Source organism: Chelon labrosus, assembly GCF_963514085.1.
Source record: "Chelon labrosus genome assembly, chromosome: 2".
Classification (NCBI taxonomy): domain Eukaryota; kingdom Metazoa; phylum Chordata; class Actinopteri; order Mugiliformes; family Mugilidae; genus Chelon; species Chelon labrosus.
Genome location: NC_140338.1, coordinates 4,085,173 through 4,103,564, shown reverse-complemented (window position 1 = coordinate 4,103,564; position 18,392 = coordinate 4,085,173). Strand labels below are relative to the sequence as shown.

Here is an 18,392-nt window from a genome sequence, read left to right as displayed (position 1 = left end):
GATAGTATATAGCTAACACTTAAAAAACAACAACCCAATAACCCTCAATTTATTATTAAAAATGATCCAGATGCTCATGCAGGACATCTAGCAAGTTTAGTCTAGATTATTCTAGATTAATCAGAACTTTTACTTTTACCAGCGTATTCTTTTACACAAGTATCCGTACTTTTATTTAAGTATAGAATGTGAATACTTTTGCCACCTCTGTTGAGTACTGTCTTCAAGTTATTTAGGGAAACAGCCGTGTTTACTGCACTTTAGTTTGAAGTTTCAGAAAATAAACGTTCTGGCTGCTTAAATTAAAAACTGTTAGCTGCAGTTTGACTAAATGTCTGTACGATTAAAAGTTGACAAATTCATTGACTTTTTGTTTGTCGACTAAAACTATAAAGGATAAAAACAGCCGTCAGCATCAATGCTGATGCCAACAGCATTTGAAACGACGTACTCACCCTCCTCGGACTCTTCAGAGTCTCCATAGCGGCGTCCTTTCGGTCGTCCGCAGCCTCTTCGCTCACGCATCTCGTTTCACGCGTCGCATGTTTATCGGGCACATCTGGGACGGCCTTCGTTGGGAGGTGCGGGGGTCCTTCGCAGACCACCTCAGACCCTAGAGAGCTGGTGGAGGTGGAGAGCGTTCGACCGATGGTAACCCTCTTCGCCTCGCGGTTGCTGCTCTTTCCTCTGACGGGCTTCAGGGCAGCAGACGACCTTTGGCGCTTCGCTCCATCGGCGGCCTGCAAGTCCTGCTTCCTGGGAACAGATCCAGTTCTACTGGCTGGAGCAGATCTGTTCTGCAGAGTGGAGGACAAAGTTAAGATGTTAGACAATAGTGAGCGCTTTAACCTCTTAAGTCTAATCTAACAAAGAAATTTAAAACGTCTTCTAGATTAAATAAAAGAAAACACCCTGATAGCAATGATATCATGAACGGAGATGCCTGCGAACTCATTGAGCAACCTTTTGACTCGAACTGGACCGAGAGTTTATAGAAATACCACAAAGCACACATATTCTACAAAGGTTTTAGTAAAAACAGAACCAGGCCGACTCTACATTTGGACATTTGGATAAAACCAAAGTAACCAAAGTGTGCCACGTTGGGTTTTTACCTCTTGAAAGAGAATCTAACAACAAAATACTACTGCTTCTCACTATAGGAGGCAATGTACACACAATTCAACATTTTGATATTTTATTTATCCTGTATATCATCATATTCTACCATTGTGCACATTATAGAATCCATAAAAACACTGATATTTGTGGCTGTTGTTCACACATGTGACTCCCCAGTTAAACCACTCAACATGCCATGTTACATATCAGTGTAAAGTTACCCCCCCACTACAAGGCGGTTGTATTGTGTTTATTATCTGCAGTACCACCATTAGCCCACTAGATGGAGGCAAAGGGACGTGTAAGAAATTTAGGAACAGGGCTCAGACTGTGTCAGGCAATGTGCATAGTTGATGGAGAATTGCATGGATAGACTCAAAAGGACCACAAAGGGTATTTAAAAAACAATATTAGTTATTCTGGATTTGATGAAATATTGAGACATGAGAAGAAATTCTGCCATGCTGACTGTGTTTGTCTGTTAGCTGATGCTAGCTGGTTAGCTCCAGCTATGTAATACTTTGACTCTATGAATAGAGTAGCTTCTCTAGATTTTAATAACACAGTATGGCAGAGTGGAGCAGAGTGGATTGTGTTAACCCTAACCCTAACCCTAGTGTCCTATAAATTTACGGGGCTCTTAAATATTCAAATTAGTAACAAACAAACATACATTTTAACAGTTGTTTTTATAGAAGTGGTTGAGCAACACTGCAGTACCTGGCTGGGTGTTTTAGGTGGGGACGTGTTGACCCGGGTTCCAGCTTTAGCCTTGACAGATTTTAGGTCCAGCTTGGAAACTCTCTTTGCCTCCAGGCCGGACGGTTTGACAGCAGCCGACCTGGCAGCGGCTAGTCTGGTTTTTGGTGGCAGTCTTGTTATGTTTGGTTTGGAGTCCAGTGAACATCTCTCAGCTTCCTCAGCCGGAGGAGACGGTGCTCTGTCAACATCTTGAGCTGGATTGTTGGAAGAAGTCGTCGAAAATAAAGCGGGAGGCTTCGTCTGTAGATCCAGAGGAGAGCTGACGCCCGAGTTCATACTGCTTCGCTGCACGCCGACGTCAGAGCTCACGGACAGGAACAATGCCTCCTCCTCTTCATCATCGTCATCATCATCAGCAGGGATCTCCGTCGCTTCCGAGTCGGACGTTGAGGAGCCATGCCTTTTCCCGTCACTGCTTCCACTGCTGAGGCCTTCAGTGTCGTCCTTTGCCGTCAGGGACAGGTTCAGGTTCCAGGCGTCTTGCCGGTAACCGCTGCTGTAGGCGTCCAGGTAAACGGACACAGAGTTGTCATTGGATTCAGTTTGTTTACTTCCTGCCGAGACGTCGTCGTCACCGTCGTCCGGTGTTGTGTTCTCCTCCTCCGGCGACCATTTTGTAATCACCACCACGTCCGTCCCCTGGTCCACTTTGGTCGTCGGTGTCACCTCAAACATGTCGTAGTCCAGAGGGCTGTCGGTCCGGCCGCCGCTCAGGCTGCTCAGACTCCGCAGGGACTCAGGCGACGACTCCCCCAGGAAGGACGACGAAGAGGAGGAGGAAGAGGAGGAGATAGGGAAAGCGTTCCCGTTGTGGTCTCCTGCGCCGCGAAGAGGAAGCTTCATGCTGGAGCTGCTCTTCCCCCCGACAGGGAAACTCTCGGCGGGATCAGGAACACTCATCTCCTGGTCGTGAAGGACTTTCCCCTGGTCCGATACTTTTGGGGTCTTTAGCTTCAGACGTCTTTATCTACAATCGCCGCACAACATTTTCCTTTAGATGATTCTACCGTATCTTCAGCGTGTCACAGAGCTGCAGAAAGCCATCGTGTCCTTGTCGAGAACAGAACGGATCCTCACATCCTGTCAGAAGACGAGCGTCCAAGATTCCAGGAAAGTCTGAAAGTATAAAAGAGAAATTCACTGTTTAGACTTTTTATTTGATAGAACATCAGGAGAGCTGCAAGTCAGTGGATTTAATCTGACTTTTAGACAATTAGCCTTCAGCACAAATGTGAAAAATAAATCTTCCAGTGCGAGAGTTTTACATCCATAAAAAGGAAGGAAGGTATCAGTGTATAATTTTTTCAAATATAGTCCAGTTGTAGGAGCTGTAGAGTCATATAACAACCTCCTCAACCTGAATACACTGAAGCAGCTTCTCTGTCTGACTATGGCAGAGTAGAAGGTGGTGGACGTTTGGTTCATGATTGACCAGAGTCCATTAAAAGTCAGGGACTCCGGCTCTGCCCCGGCCACAGAGCCAGGGACAACAACGACTTCCTGGTGTACAGGGAGGACAACTGGTGTAAAACTAAACCAGATAATCGACACCTCGCTGCCTATCCAAAGACCCTAATCCACCCCCCTACGACCACGGCTCCCTGCTACACTGTGGCGTGGATGCAAACAGAACAAAAAGTCTGCAGAATATTTAAGCATTTATTCTGAGCCTTCACATCACTCCTTTGTGTATTTGCTGCTGTTGCGAGCATTTGCAGCCAGCTCCACAAACAGATGCAGACGTTTTATTACTTTGTGTTTTGTGTCTTGGCCTCCGTACATGTGACCCCCCCTCCCCTCCCTACTGAAAACACAGAGGGATGGAGCAGCGTATATGTGGGTCAGGGACAAAAAGAAACAAGGGGAGCAGCTAAATAAAGGCGATCAGATCCAGGACAGCGCTCCGTCGACAGCAGGTACGACTCTGAGAGTCGAGGCGGCAACGCGACCTCAACCGAAACAGGATCCTCTGCAGCTCTCGTGTCGCCCTGGTGTATTTATAGAAGTTGTGTTATCGCCACACGAACGCAAACTGATCCACCTGCAGAGGAACTCACATCACATCGGGCCACAACTTGGATCAAAACAAAGCAGCGTCAGCCGGTGACGTCTTGAATGCAGCCGGTGACGTCTTGAATGCAGCCGGTGACGTCTTGAATGCAGCCGGTGACGTCTTGAATGCAGCCGGTGACGTCTTGAATGCAGTCGGTGGATGAAAAAGGACGAGCGGTGTGATAAAAAGCTGCGAGGAATAGTCTCTGCTCCTGATCCTTGTTCATAATGTATGAGCCGCCCAGTCTCAGGTTTACTGTGTTGCATAACAAGGATTCACCTGGAGAGAAACAACAGAACCAACAGCAGCAAACTGACTGGTTCTCAGTCGTCTCATCCTCCAGGAAATCAGGATGAAATCAGGGATGAAATCAGGGATGAAATCAGGGATGAAATCAGGGAGGAAATCAGGGAGGAAATCGGGTTGAAATTGGTCATGAAATAAGGGAGGAAATCAGGGAGGAAATCAGGGATGAAATTGGAAAGAAATCAGGGATGAAATCCGGGATGAAATAAGGATGAAATCAGGCATGAACATTAGACGCCCGTGTTTACATGATCCTTCTTATTTAGAAACCGATATGACTGCAGGTGGACAATTGTAGAACTAAAGTAAAAAAATAGTGTTAAACTAATAATCAGATGAAAACCTCTTGAATCAGATCAGACTGACTGGAGACAAACTCTTCTTCTCTTCCTCCTCTCTTGTCCTACTCCTCTTCCTCCTCCCCTCTTCCTCCTGTTTGATCTCCAGTAGACGTGACGCTCATCATCATCAGAACCTCTCCATCGACAAAGTTCTACCGTGATTGACGTTCTGTTGTGAAAACACCTATCCGATTACATCATTTGATTTAGTTTCCACAGCAACGGTTCGTCTTCGATCACAGTCATTGATCGGAAACATCTCACTGATGATTTTGTGACGCAGCAGCCACCTAAACATCGGCTGCAGCTCGCGTCATCTTCTCTGGAGGCTCCAGTTCACCGACTCGGGATGACCTTAGGTTCTCACACAGACTTCATGTCAAACATAGAAACGCCCTCCATCATCAGAGAGAGGCGGCCGTCCTCCGACCCAGAGCCTTCGTCCATTCCTGTTAGAGTCACTGTGACGGAGTTAACGACGAGGCTAATCCACCACCACGCTGTGAATTAAGACACGAGGAGGAGAGTGGCACGAGTGAACACCGGACTAAATGGGTTGCTGTTTGACCAAATGAACGACACGTGAGAACTTGTTCAGTCTGAACATCTAACCCATGGCTGAGTAGAAGAACTATCAGGTTTAAGGTTATTTAATCCACCAGAACACACTTAAATTAATGAGAAGGAATCTGTACTCTCATCACACCACAGCAACAAAACTATTTCCTTGAAGGATTAATAAAGTATTCTGACTTTGAAGTCAAGGTCTCATTAATATTTTAATCTTTCTTCGGAAAACAAGGTGACACTCTCCTATGACTCAGACAAAGTGAAATCTAAATTTAAACAGTTTCAAATACTGATCCACGTCCAGCGATCAAACAAATCTGGTCGTGATCTCGTTGAGTTAAATGGTGGATACCATCAGCCAGGGTGTCACGACTGATTTCCTGAACCTATTTTTAAAAGATCTTTTGGTTTTAAAACATTTTTTATTTAGTTATTAAAGTGATTTTCAGCAAACTAAGGTTGTTTACTAGTTTCAGAGATCTGTGGCTTCTCCTGGGACGTCCACTAGAGAACAAACTTCGGCTACAAACGCATCAACGACCAGAGAACGTCTTTATGTGTTGACAAGACTTTTTCCTTTAATGGAACATCTACCATGTTTGCAAATAGTCAGTCTCTTAATTACAGGACAGGGTATCACACTGAACATGTTGCATCTCCTTCATTGCAAAACTATGTTTAGTTTCCAAGACATCTCCACGTTTCCTTTGTTGCCGTCATATGGTTCATCATACGTGATGCAGATATGCTCAGAAAGAACAGATTTACTCCAACCACAGAGAAGGCAGCAGTTAGTAAATGTTTACCTCAGCCCTCTACGTCTGATCCATCAGTCTGATTTGATTCTCAAATATTGGAGTCGATGGAAACGATCATTAACTGGAGTTTAACTTTATATTCTAGTCAGATGTGTTTGTCTTTATCCAGCTGCTTGTAATTTGACCAAACTTTCAAATGTATTGATTTAAAGTACAAGTTAAACACTCTCACTGATATAAGGACCGTGTTGACTGAGGGCTGAAGTCCTGCTGAAGTTAACCTCTGTGAAATATTAACCCTTCACTGTTTCCCCACAGCAGCTGACTGAGTGGATGCACATGTGTCCTTAGTAATTTATTAGTGTTGTGTAATGCTAGATTCATTAATTAGTTCTGGGAGAGCTTTTCACTAAATTAAGATCCTCATCGGTTCCAGAGATTTGTGGCATCTCCACAATATTTTCAATATAGTTTCTCATATTTCACGTGTCTTTGCTTTCGTCCAGCTCTTCTCTGTCGCCAACTTTTTTTAAAAATCCGATCTGCATTGAGTCCTGACGGTTCCCTCACAGTTGGAGTTTCTGCAACAAGAACAGTCCACGTCTCCAAAAGCAAAAAAAAAAAAAAACACATGAACAATGTGAAACTAGAGGGAAACTCTTATGAAATAGTACCACACATTTCTGGAACCAATGACAGTTGGCCACCAATGGTGAAAATCTCTTTCAGAGCCAAGTAAAACGGTTTCAAGACTGAAATATCTCTAAATGAATCAAATCGACAAAGGAAATCAGAAGTGCTGTAGTAACGCAGATGTCACCTTCTTTCTTTTATTATTTTAAACCTAAAAAGTATTTTTGTTTCTTCACAATCAGTCGGTCTGTCTCTGCATATTTACTTTCATTCCCAAATTTTGGCTTCTGCCGATTAAAACGCTCAGTCAGCTTTCACAACGAAAAATATCTGTTACCCAAATATTTTAGAAATCGTTCCAATCATTCATTCTTTTACTGTTCCACTATTTAATCCATTGCCTTTTCTCTGACTTTCACTGTGGTCCATCGCCCTGATCAGCCTCGGACTGACCCGTGCCACCCACAGCTGACCACGCTGCAGGCTATTTGTGGCGGCTCACAATCCGCTCCATTGTTTACAGCCGGTCGTTAAGAAGAGATTTAGAAGCTGGTTGAAGTTTTGGAGCTCCGCGCTGAGCCAGGATGAAAAATACCAATCCGTACTCGACTTTAACGGACGCATTCTTTATTCGGGAACAGGCTGCAGGTGTCCTGAAGAGGGGAATAAACACAAGACCTCAAATGTTTACAGGAACGAGTCGCAGAATGCTTCAGAGAATATTTGAATTTAATGAGATTCTAGTCGCTGCATCATAAACACTGAAGAAACCTGTTCTACCCTCTGACGCAGCAGAGATGTAGGTGAATCCATGTCACTCCTGCTACAAGTTTTCTTCACCATTTCTGATATCAGATAACCTGAAAGACAGACCAACTTGCCCCTGCCTACAGAAGAGTAAGAAAATGCAACTGGACAGTCCAGCAACTAATCAAAGCAACGAAGTATGCCCCAGCCATGTATGACTACTGTTACTCTTCGGTCCATCACCACATGAAGCCACGTCCACACAATACCCAGCAGATCTTTGCTGGAGCAGAATCAGTTCCCAATGGAGCGACTCCACCAGACCAACTTCAGACCGACTTCCAGGCTAATTCCCTGCATCCTCTCGTTGGAAACCTTGCTGAAGGTTTCACAAGACTGGTTTTCCATTAATAGAGACAATAAGATAAAGAAGACGGCAGTAGCTACAACTCAGTGACACCTGAAAGTAGATTGGATCTAAAAAGTATGACGATAGAGAAGAGTTCGAAAAAAGCAAAGACATATCAAAGATGAGAATTTAGAGGGAAGGTCTCCTGGAGATACCACAGATTGCTGGAACTAGGACATTAGTTTGGTGAAAATCTCTTTCAGAACTGAGCAAAATTCTCTAAATGATTCAAATATTGGAATCAAACCAATTCAGGGAATTGCTAGCATTACGCGGTACTAGCAAATACCCAAGAACACATGTACATCCACTCAGTCAGCTGCTGTAGGGAAGCAGTGAAATTACGCAAAAACACAGCGACAGAAACTTGCAGAAACTCCAACTGTGAGGGAACCGTCAGGACTCAATGCAGATTGGATTTTTAAAAAAAGTTGGCGACAGAGAAGAGCTGGACGAAAGCAAAGACACGTGAAATATGAGAAACTATATCGAGAATATTGCGGAGATGCCACAAATCTCTGGAACCGATGAGGATCTTAATTTAGTGAAAAGCTCTCCCAGAACTAATTAATGAATCTAGCATTACACAACACTAATAAATTACTAAGGACACATGTGCATCCACTCAGTCAGCTGCTGTAGGGAAGCAGTGAAGGGTTAATATTTCACAGAGGTTAACTTCTGCAGGACTTCAGCCCTCAGTCAACACGGTCCTTATATCAGTGAGAGTGTTTAACTGCTACTTTAAATCAGTACATTTAAATTTTGGCCAAATACCAAGCAGCTGGACGAAGACGAACACATCTGAACAGAATATAAACTTTCCATCGACTCTAATATTCCTTAAATAATCAGAATAAAACCTCCAGAATCAGATCAGACTGATGGATCAGATGTAGAGGGCCGAGGAAAACATTTACCAAGGCCTAGCTTCTCTCTGGTTGGAGTAAATCTGTTCTTTCTGAGCGCATTTGCTTCACGTGGGATGAACCACGTGACGGACCGAAATGACTCTCATCAAATCGGGACCTTGTTATTTAGATGTGAAGCGATTCAGGAAATCAGCAGTGATACCCAGTCCTACAATTAAGAGAGTGAAACATGGTAGATGTTGTTCCATTAAAGGAAAACTCTTGATTTTTCGTCGTCTATGTCAAAGTTTAGTCTCTAGTGGACGTCCCAGAAGATACCACAGATCTCTTAAACTAGTGACAACATTTGTTTTGTGCGAAATATAAACTCTAGCCGATGACTGCCTCCATGGGTGTTTCTGTGGACTCTGATATTCTTCTCATAATCACAATAAAAACCCTTGAATCAGAACAGACTGATCAATCTGATGTAGAGGGCATATTTGCATCACGTGGGATGACGACAATGATGGAAATGTGATGATTTTAATCGCCTGGCAGGGACGCTGCGGACAGATCTAACGCTCGGTCCTGTGCCAGTGCCACACAGAAATATACTTAAAATATTTAACTGAATCCATCTGCAGGCATTGAGCCGACGGTGTCTTGTGTCGGCCGGGCACTGAGCCAATCAGAGAGCTCGTTACCAGGCGGCAGGCTCACCTTCCCCGCCTGCAACACCGCATCACATTCACAGCAACACACACACACACCTCTGCGGCGCAAAACATGACGGGATGATTCATACGGAGAAAGTTCCTCGCACTGTGTTAACGCCGAGACGGCACAAGTGGTTACCATGGAGACGGAGATGGATGGATAAATAGATGAATAGATAGAAATCGTGCGATGGAAAGAAAAGAATAGGGAGATTGATAAAGCTAGAAAGGGGATAGCGAGATAGAAAGAAAACGGGGCGGTAGAGATAAAGAGACAGTTAAAGAGATAGAAAGTAAGAGAGAAAAATGAGAGATAGAGAGAGATGAAGAGATGAGTAGATGGATACAGAAATAGAGGGGTATATAGAGATGAACCTTTACACCTATAAAGCATAAGACGACCACTATGACGCTCTAGGGTGGAGAACCAATAAGGGTCAACGATAACAGATGTAGAACCAAAGCCGATTGGCCAGATGACTGTCCAATCAGGACAGTCCTGAGCTTACAGACACAGCGTGGACCGATCCGCAACAGAATCAGCTGACGATTAATCATCAGCAGACCATCAATGACTAAATAAAGACCACACGTCTGGAAGTGTTGTTTGGGTGAGAAGAACATGTGACACCTTCATATATGGCCACGAACATCCAGCCACGAACATCCAGCCACGAACATCCAGCCACAAACATCCAGCCACAAACATCCAGCCACAAACATCCAGCCACAAACATCCAGTCGGTCAGAGCTGGTCAGTGTCTTACTACCAAACAAATATGTTGCATCGAAAAACCCTAACCCTAGACAACAAAAAGTTTCTAAATCATTTCATATCTGCTGCTCTGAGGCCCGAGTCCTCCACTCCATGTCCTCCGTGTCCTCTCTTCATTTCTACATCCCTCCATCTCTCTATCTCCATGGTAACCAGCTGAGTTGTCTTGACGGACAGATTGAACATCAGACCAAAGGATAAAAACACGTTTTTCTCTCTCCGCGTTGCTAGTTTAACTCTTGACGTGCATTAATAGAGACGAGGTGACAGCATGAATACTTTATCTTCAATACTTGAATCCCCGTCACAGACTACATGACTTCCCGTCACTGGCATCATCTCGTTACTCGCCAAACCTAAATTATCGTCATCTTATTAAGATAAAATCTGGTCTTTAATATTTTTCCCAAATATTACACAAAAAGGAAACGAGCTGCACCCGAGTGGAAACCAGTTGAGTGATTGACTTGTTCAGTGTCTCAGAGTGCAGGGACCGTTTACTTTGCCAAACACCTATGCCCCAGCGTTCACACACACAAACACAAGCCGACCTAAAGCTGCTATAACTTACTCTTCCAGATGCTTCTCCGGCTGCTGCTGCAACAAAATGTAAAAAATAAAAGCCATCATGGAAGCTCCTTCGGCTCGTTCACACTTCTGCCTTCAGACTGGCAGTCGGTCGATCTGTCCTCACATGCCTCCCCCCTCCTCCTCTCTCTCACCTCTTTCCCTCCCTCTCTCTCTCTCTCTCGCTGCACTGCACCTTCATGTGTCGTATATTATCCCGTCAGCGCCGAGTCTGGTGGCGAGGGAACGCTAGGCAGGACGTGACGGTGGTGGAGACGGAGGGAGGAGGGAGGGAGAGAGGGAGGGATACACCTCCCTTTTTGGTTCTGAAACACAAGCATGCTGCAGTAACAAGGAACAGGGGAGTGTGTGTGTGTGTGTGTGTGTGTGTGTGTGTGTGTGTGTGTGGTCTTGGTTTTATCAAGTTGTAGGCGCCAGTTCGTCATTGAACACCAACCTCATGGAGACATTTTTCTGGGACGCACAACTTGGTTTAAGGGTAAAGGTTAGGGTTAGGGGTAAGGCGATTATGTCATTATGTTATCTCACAAAGACAGAAACTTGAGTTTGTATTTGTGTGTGTTCTTGCACAGCTACCTTTCCGAGGACCAGTTTGAGTTTTTGGCCATCCTCACTGAATCAAAGGCCCGTCTGAGGGTTAAGACTTGGTTCTAGGGTTAGGGACTTGGTTGAGATGGTTAATGGAAAGTCCTTTCAAAAACTCGAGTTTGCGTGTTCTTGGGTTTTAGACCATCAGAGTGAGCATGTTTTGACTTACAGGCCTGTTTAAGAGTAGAGTCTTGGTCCTAGGGTTAGGCACTTATCTTATCTTACTTGGTTGAAAATAATGCGACCAAACTTCCTCCAGACTCTCTCTTGTTTGGTTAACACAGTGCTCTGCTCTATCTCCACCAGTTACAAAGAAATGTTGGATTATACTCTGCACTTATTTTTTTAAAGCAAGCTCCATTATGGATTCAGACTTTGTAAATGCCAAGTACCGATTGCCAACTTTTTTCCCCACAGAGCTAACGTTGGAGTGTTGCTGTAGCTAGCTAGTTACTGACATTAATTCACTGACAATCTCACTAAACTAAAGGTTAATTTAAAAAAATTGCAAAGATCCCTCACATCCTCTAGGTTGGTTAGTTTACAGTACAACTACTAATTTAGCAGCTTTTATGGTAAATGGTAAATGGCCTTGCTTTTATATAGCGCTTTTCTACCTATTGGGACTCAAAGCGCTTTACAGTCATGGACGCATCTACCCATTCGTTCACACAAGCACACACACATTCACACACCAGTGCCACGCACTGGGAGCAACTGGGGGTTCAGTGTCTTGCTCAAGGACACTTCGGCATGTGGCACATTCCGGGGATCGAACCGCTAACCCTCTGGTTCGTAGACAACCCGCTCTACCTACTGAGCCACAGCAGACAAACGTTTATTTATATGTTTCTATGGGACCGCCTCATGAAGTGGTCGTCAATGGCAACTGCCCTGTATTTAGTAACGTCAAATAACAGAACTTTTCCGAAAAATGGACACTTGAACATGCATCAGCATTATATTAACCACCTAAAAAGTATCTGACGTGTGCTTTAGTGTTTTAATTTGGCCCAAGTAATAACTTTGAGGGGATGGAGCTTATGACATGCTGTCATGGCGTCCACTTTTTTACAGTCTACTGTCCTTGAGGTCTAGACCATCAGAGTGAGGACATTTTGACTCGTCCCCACTTCTTCACAGGCCTGTTTAAGGGCTGAGACTTGGTTCCAGGGTTAGGGTTAAGGAATGCCTCATGTCAATGTAAGGTCCCCACAGAGATAGAAACACCAGTCTGTGTGGGTCCTGGCACACAAATATGGAAAGAAGACATTCCTCAGCTAACACTTGCTCAAGGTCTCCTGTGGGAGGCGATAGTCCGAGTGTGTTTACACATGACTTAACATGTGTGTGTCTGCCAGGTAACCTTACCCCGGTCTGGGTCCGCCCCTCCACCCGGCTGGTTGGCTGTTGCTAAGCAGCGCTGGGCCTCCTCCTCATCATTAATCTGAGAGGAAACAGAGAGGAAGGTTTTGGACTGAGGAAGAAGGGAGCCGTGAGAGTAATGGAAAAGTAACCCCTGTAATCTGATGTAGAGGAAGGGAGGAGTGGAAAAGGAAGCCAGTGAGAACCTGACCCAACTAGTGGGTTAGCAGAGGCTGCTACTGGTCGACTTTGGGCTTCACATTTACTCCCTAAAAGCCTCAAACATTTCAGCCTGTCTAGCTTTTGACCTTGGACAAGAAGCTCCATGCAGGCAGCGGCCATTTTGTTTGTTTTCAGAAAGATCACCTGGACAGGAGAGGCTCCGACACAAAGGGGTCAGTGTGGGATGAATAAATCAGATGTTCACACAGTTAACAGACAGTTAGCATCACAAACTTTAAACTAGAGCAGTGGCAATGGGCTAAGTCTTCAATGACAGTAGGAGATCTCCCCAAGGGGCCACAAGCTTTAAACTACAGGAGAAGCTACATGCTAGGTTTTCAGTGACAGCAGGAGACCTCTCTAAGGGGCCACAAACTTTAAACTACACCAGTGGCAATGAGACAAGTTTTCAGTGACAATAGGAGACCTCTCTAAGGGGACACACACTTTAAACTACAGCAGTGGCAGTGAGACAAATCTTCAATGACAGTAGGAGACCTCCCCAAGGAGACTCCATCTGACACAACAAACTTTAAACTATAGGAGAAGCTATATGCTAAGTTTTCAATGAAGGCAGGAGACCTCCCTAAGGGGCCACACACTTTAAACTACACCAGTGGCAATGAGACAAGTTTTCAATGACAGTAGGAGACCTCCCTATGGGGCACCCATCTGACACAACAAACTTTAAACTATAGGAGAAACTATATGCTAAGTTTTCAATGACAGTAGGAGACCTCCCTATGGGGCCACAAACTTTAAACTATAGCAGAGGCAATGAGACAAATCTTCAATGACAGTAGGAGACCTCCCCAAGGGGCCTCCATCTGACACAACAAACTTTAAACTATAGGAGAGGCTGTATGTTAAGTATTCAATGACGGTAAGGGATCTCCCTATGGGGCCCCTGTAGACCCTAGAACTGGCAGGTACTAGTGGCAGCTACACTCCACAGAGAAGATCATGTGTTGATTGTGTCCGGGTGGAGGCCGTACGGTTTATCACCACAGCTACAAAAGTTTTCCTTCCTGTGTCAGACAGAGTTTAGATTAGAAGATCTATTTTAGTCAGCGTCTCCAGAAAGACCCGTGGACCAGAGATTAGAGACGTTTTCCTTTTTAGACTCATCTACAAGTTTGTTGCCGTTCCTGAAATCGGCCTCGGGGGTTATCATGCGTCAACACCAGCGAGCACCACACATGTCACTGAAGTGAGACATGTTTGAGATTTGACAGGTGGACACATGGTTCTGTTCTCAACTTATCTGCAGAATGAACAACGCTTGTCCTCTGAGGCTTTTAAGCTTCAACTTGTGAGGCCTTTTTTTTTTTTTTTCAGATCAAAAGTTAATCTGATTATTGTTGTTAGTAAATCCCCTTCTGTCTGGAGAATATGCGGATTAATAACCGGTGGTGTTCAGGCCTGAATCACATCGTTCTGAAAGCGTGTTTGCTCGGCTGTTAGCATGTGACTTATTTCCAACACAAATTCTCATTTTCAGTTTTGTGTTCAATGGTTTTCATTGTCAAAAATGGCCAGTTGTTAACTTTGCGAGGCCATGAAACTTCAGACCAGGGGTGTCAAACTCATTTTAGTTCAGGGGCCACATTCAGCCCAATTTGATGTCAAGGGGGCCGGATCAAACATAATAGGATAACTCCAGATGTTTCCTTTAATCCAGTTACTTTTATTAATCAATGTAGTTTTCACACCTTCATCAACATTTCATGTCAGATACTTTTGTTACTGTAGAAGTAAGATTTGACGTTTTCCACAGGCGACATCACTGAGGCAGTTTCTCTGTCTCTGACATGAAGTCGTCTCATTGGTTTAACTGGGCCAGCGGCGTGCTCGCTCAGCCATGTTGGATACAACTCCTTACAAAGCTGAGTTTTTGCTGCAGGCTCTCTGTACCATGTAAGTGTCCACTTGAATTATGAAACCAGGGCACTGAATTAGAAGTGGAGACATGTTTGAGACTTTTCGTTTTTGAAATGAAGTAACGTGTTTTATATGATTAGCTTCTGGTTCATTCCTTTTGGATATAATTTATGCTTAATGATCATCCAACAGTAACATATTGTTAATCAATCATCAGAAGATGACTGTCTGTTAGCGCTCTAAGATAAAATGTCCACACTAGACACTAGTCATGGACAACAGCGCTGGTTGGACGTTATTTTATTCTCTCCTTCATAGTTAAGACCAGATTAATTTGGGCCCATTAGGGAGGGCACCTACTGTCACTGAAAACTCAGCACTGCTGCAGTTTAAAGATGGTCAACCCTCACGGGCCCCCTACTAGTCTGGGGCCCCAAGCTTTTGACTAAATCACATCACCTCTATGAGTGCTAAAAACACAAACCAGCATCTAAACAACTGGACAAACTGAAACATCTACAAGTGTTTAATTATCCTGAAAGCAGTTTTTGTTGAGTTGTTAAAATCTACTGCATGTCGTTATACTCCGACTTTACCACCGGCTTCCTCCCGCAGACCTGAGGTACCTTCACACCGAGGCCTGGAGAGGAGAGCAGCTCAAAACAACCAAAAATAGACCGAGGACAGAGTGTGGGTGAGCGGCATCATCCTCCATCTGCCATGAGCTGCAGGACTTGTTTTCTAGGCAAACAAGATAATGTTAGTCATTTAATTTGCCTAAACAAGACAATGTTAGCTGCTATGCCAGCCTCAACAAGCTAACGGTAACACAGGAAAGATTTAAACAACTATATTAGCCTAAACAAAGTAGCATTAACTGCTACATTAGCCTAAACAAGCTAATGGTAGCCTCATAAAGATAACTGAAGCAACTCCATGATGCTCAGATGACGTGTACGACTACTGTTGCTCTTCTGTCCATCACCACTTAAAAGCCCCGCCCCCAAATGATCTGATTGGCAGATCCAGAGAGACTCCGGAACAACTTTCCACCACAAAGCCCACACCCAACAGAATTTAAATCATTTCTGTCCCCACAAACTCCTGAAAGAAAACCTCTGGATTCAAGCTGACTGACGGAAAACAGTCACTGAGTAGAGCTGCCACGATGGCTTAGAGCTCAGTTAGAAAACAGAAGAACATCAAAGAGGTTGTTGGTCTGTTAATTCATCGTGAGGATAATAGCTCCGTCAGTCACAACCAGTTACGGAGTCAACCCTAACAACATGTCCAGGCAGAACTGAGCCTCCAGTTACATCATGCGCATTTAGGCACAAAAATGCCAATTATGACGAGCTGTGCAGAGCGACACTCCTGAACGAGGCGTAGCTGGATTACACTTGAAAACACTTGGCAGCTCTAAACATACAGTGCATAAAAAGAAGTTTCTGCATAAAAATGACTCCAAAACGGTGGATTCTCACACACGTCCTTAAAGAAGAGAACGCAATCAAACACATGAAACAGAAAGATTATACTTTACTGTATTTGTTTATTCAAGAAAATGAATCATTTGCTCATATGTTGAAGGTGTAAAAGTAGGTGAACCTTTGTTTTCAGTATCTGCTGTGACCTCCTTCTGCACCAACATCAGCAACTAAACGTTTCCGGTACATTTTCTTTTAGAGTTCACTGGTAGAATTCTGAATTCATTGGTCCATCAATGATGTTCAAGACGTCCTGGAACCAGATGCAGCAGAACCAGCCCAAACCAGGACATTAGCACCCACATGTTTGATGGAGGGATGATGTTCTGATGCTGGAATGCAGTGTTGTTTCATCTCCAAACATGATGCCTCTTCATTTAAACCAAACTATTCTACTTTGGTCTCATCTGTCCACTAAACATTGTCCCAACAGTCTTCAGGCTTGTCCACATGATGTTGATCAAACTACAGACAGGGCAGAAATGTTCTTTTTGAAGAGCAGTGTCTTTGTCCATCACACCGTGGTTGTTCAGTGGATTCATCAACGTTACCTGGAACCTGGGTTCCTTTGGGACCTCTCAGACTATTACGGAGTGATCTTTGTTGGTGGACTCCACTTCTGTAGAGATGGACTCCAATTCGGCAACAAAATAAACTTGTAATCCTAGATGTGCACTTACTTTAGCAGCTCACAGATATTTAATATTGGTGCATTTTGCTGATTAAACAAATACACAAGTCTAATATTTCTGTTTCGTGTGTTTGACTGGGTCCTCTTTGTCTGCTTTCAGGACTTGTGTGTTTTGAGTCATTTTTTATATCATTCTGAAGGATGCTAAATCTTTTAAGTGGCACCGAGTTATTGCTAATGATTAACACGACCATCAAACTGTATCACCAATGATGGCAGAGGAGCAGCGCAGACAGAGTCTTTACTTAATCCCGGGCAGCCCTGCAGGATGATGCAGAGTACAACCTGTTATGTAACACTCAGAATAGCTGCTGCAGCACAAATGTCCATTAAACACTGACACACACACACACACACACACACACACACACACTGCAGCAACAGCATGGACATAACTGCACAGGGCCCATTCATAGAGAGATGACCATGCATGTGTCTGCAAGGCCTGAAGAGCCACACACATCAACAACAGCCGGTGGTGCTTTTAACTCTACCTGTGTGCACCTTCATTCATCTGCAGCAGAGTTTAAAGCTTTCACAATGAAAACTGATTTAAGGAAACACACACACACACACACACACACACACACGAAAAGACTTTAAAACTCAACAAGAAAAGATTTAGATCAATTTAGTGCCAGATGGGCTGCAGGAGGACACAGTTAAACTAAAACTATGTGTCAGTTTAATGCTGTCAGCTGATTTAAGCTTTAAGTTTCTGAATCATTATTAAAATGATTTGCATTCTGTGCAATAAAGCAGCCCGCAAGGAAGGAGGAGCCCTCTAAACACGCTGTAAAGTTCACATTTACTTAAATAACGTGCTTCTTTTTTAATGACACGTGAGCCGAATTTTTTCCAAGAGTCTCTTGTCTAATAAAAATCGTGTTAAATCCTTTTTAACCCGGTGCCCAAATTCCCCGATAAGCGAGTGTCCTATAATTCGATGTATTTTGAATGGAGTTTGGCGGACGAGACCGCATATTTTTTCGGGGTTCGCTAACCGCAGATCACTGCAGGATTCCGGGGAGTCGGGCAGGGTGAAGACACTTACCGTCGCCTGGAGAGTCTGTAACCTGTAGCTTTTATCCATCAAACATCTGCATTCACTGCAGCTCCAGATCCTTTAAATTCATTCCTCGAGTCACACTCACACCTGAGCACGAGCGGAACCAAACTAATCATCACACCTCAAGCCAGCTCACACGACCAGGGACTATTTTGGTGCGCGGAGGAATCAGTTGTGAGTGTTTTATTATTATTTATTTATTTAGTTCACACAACTTTGTCTCTGTTTTATTTATATTTTTATTCTTTGTTTCCAATAGACGTGCAGTTGATACTGTCTGAGTTTGAGGATGTTTTCCATTAAATACTTATCTGATGTTTACTGTGAGTCAGTGGGCTCTGCAGGAGAGTGGAGGTTTATTCTGACACTGACACCTAGAGGCCAAATGAGGACAAGACAAGTCCAGACTCTTGAGTCCCAGCTGGAGACTGAAGGTTTGATCCCTGAAAAGAAAG

The 18,392-nt window shown here is 44.0% G+C and overlaps 2 protein-coding genes across 2 annotated transcripts in view; both read right to left on the bottom strand.

Moving 5' to 3' along the window:
• LOC311496777 (uncharacterized protein) overlaps positions 1 to 1,054 on the bottom strand; it is a 30,094-nt gene extending 29,040 nt beyond the window's left edge. Inside the window, exon 1 of the mRNA XM_084556759.1 lies at positions 456 to 1,054. Within this exon, the coding sequence (XP_084412885.1) occupies positions 456 to 482 (27 nt within the window). The 5' untranslated portion in view covers positions 483 to 1,054. The remainder of the gene's footprint in view (positions 1 to 455) is intronic.
• Positions 518 to 18,079, bottom strand: LOC311506535 (uncharacterized protein; the record flags this gene model as incomplete). Its single annotated transcript, XM_084570526.1, has 4 exons — positions 17,923 to 18,079; positions 1,843 to 3,000; positions 613 to 797; positions 518 to 569 (listed from the first exon to the last, which is right to left on the bottom strand). Exons 2-4 carry the CDS (start codon positions 2,782 to 2,784, stop codon positions 518 to 520), a joined length of 1,179 nt encoding a protein of 392 aa, XP_084426652.1. The 5' UTR covers positions 2,785 to 3,000; positions 17,923 to 18,079.
• Positions 18,080 to 18,392: the final 313 nt, after the last annotated feature.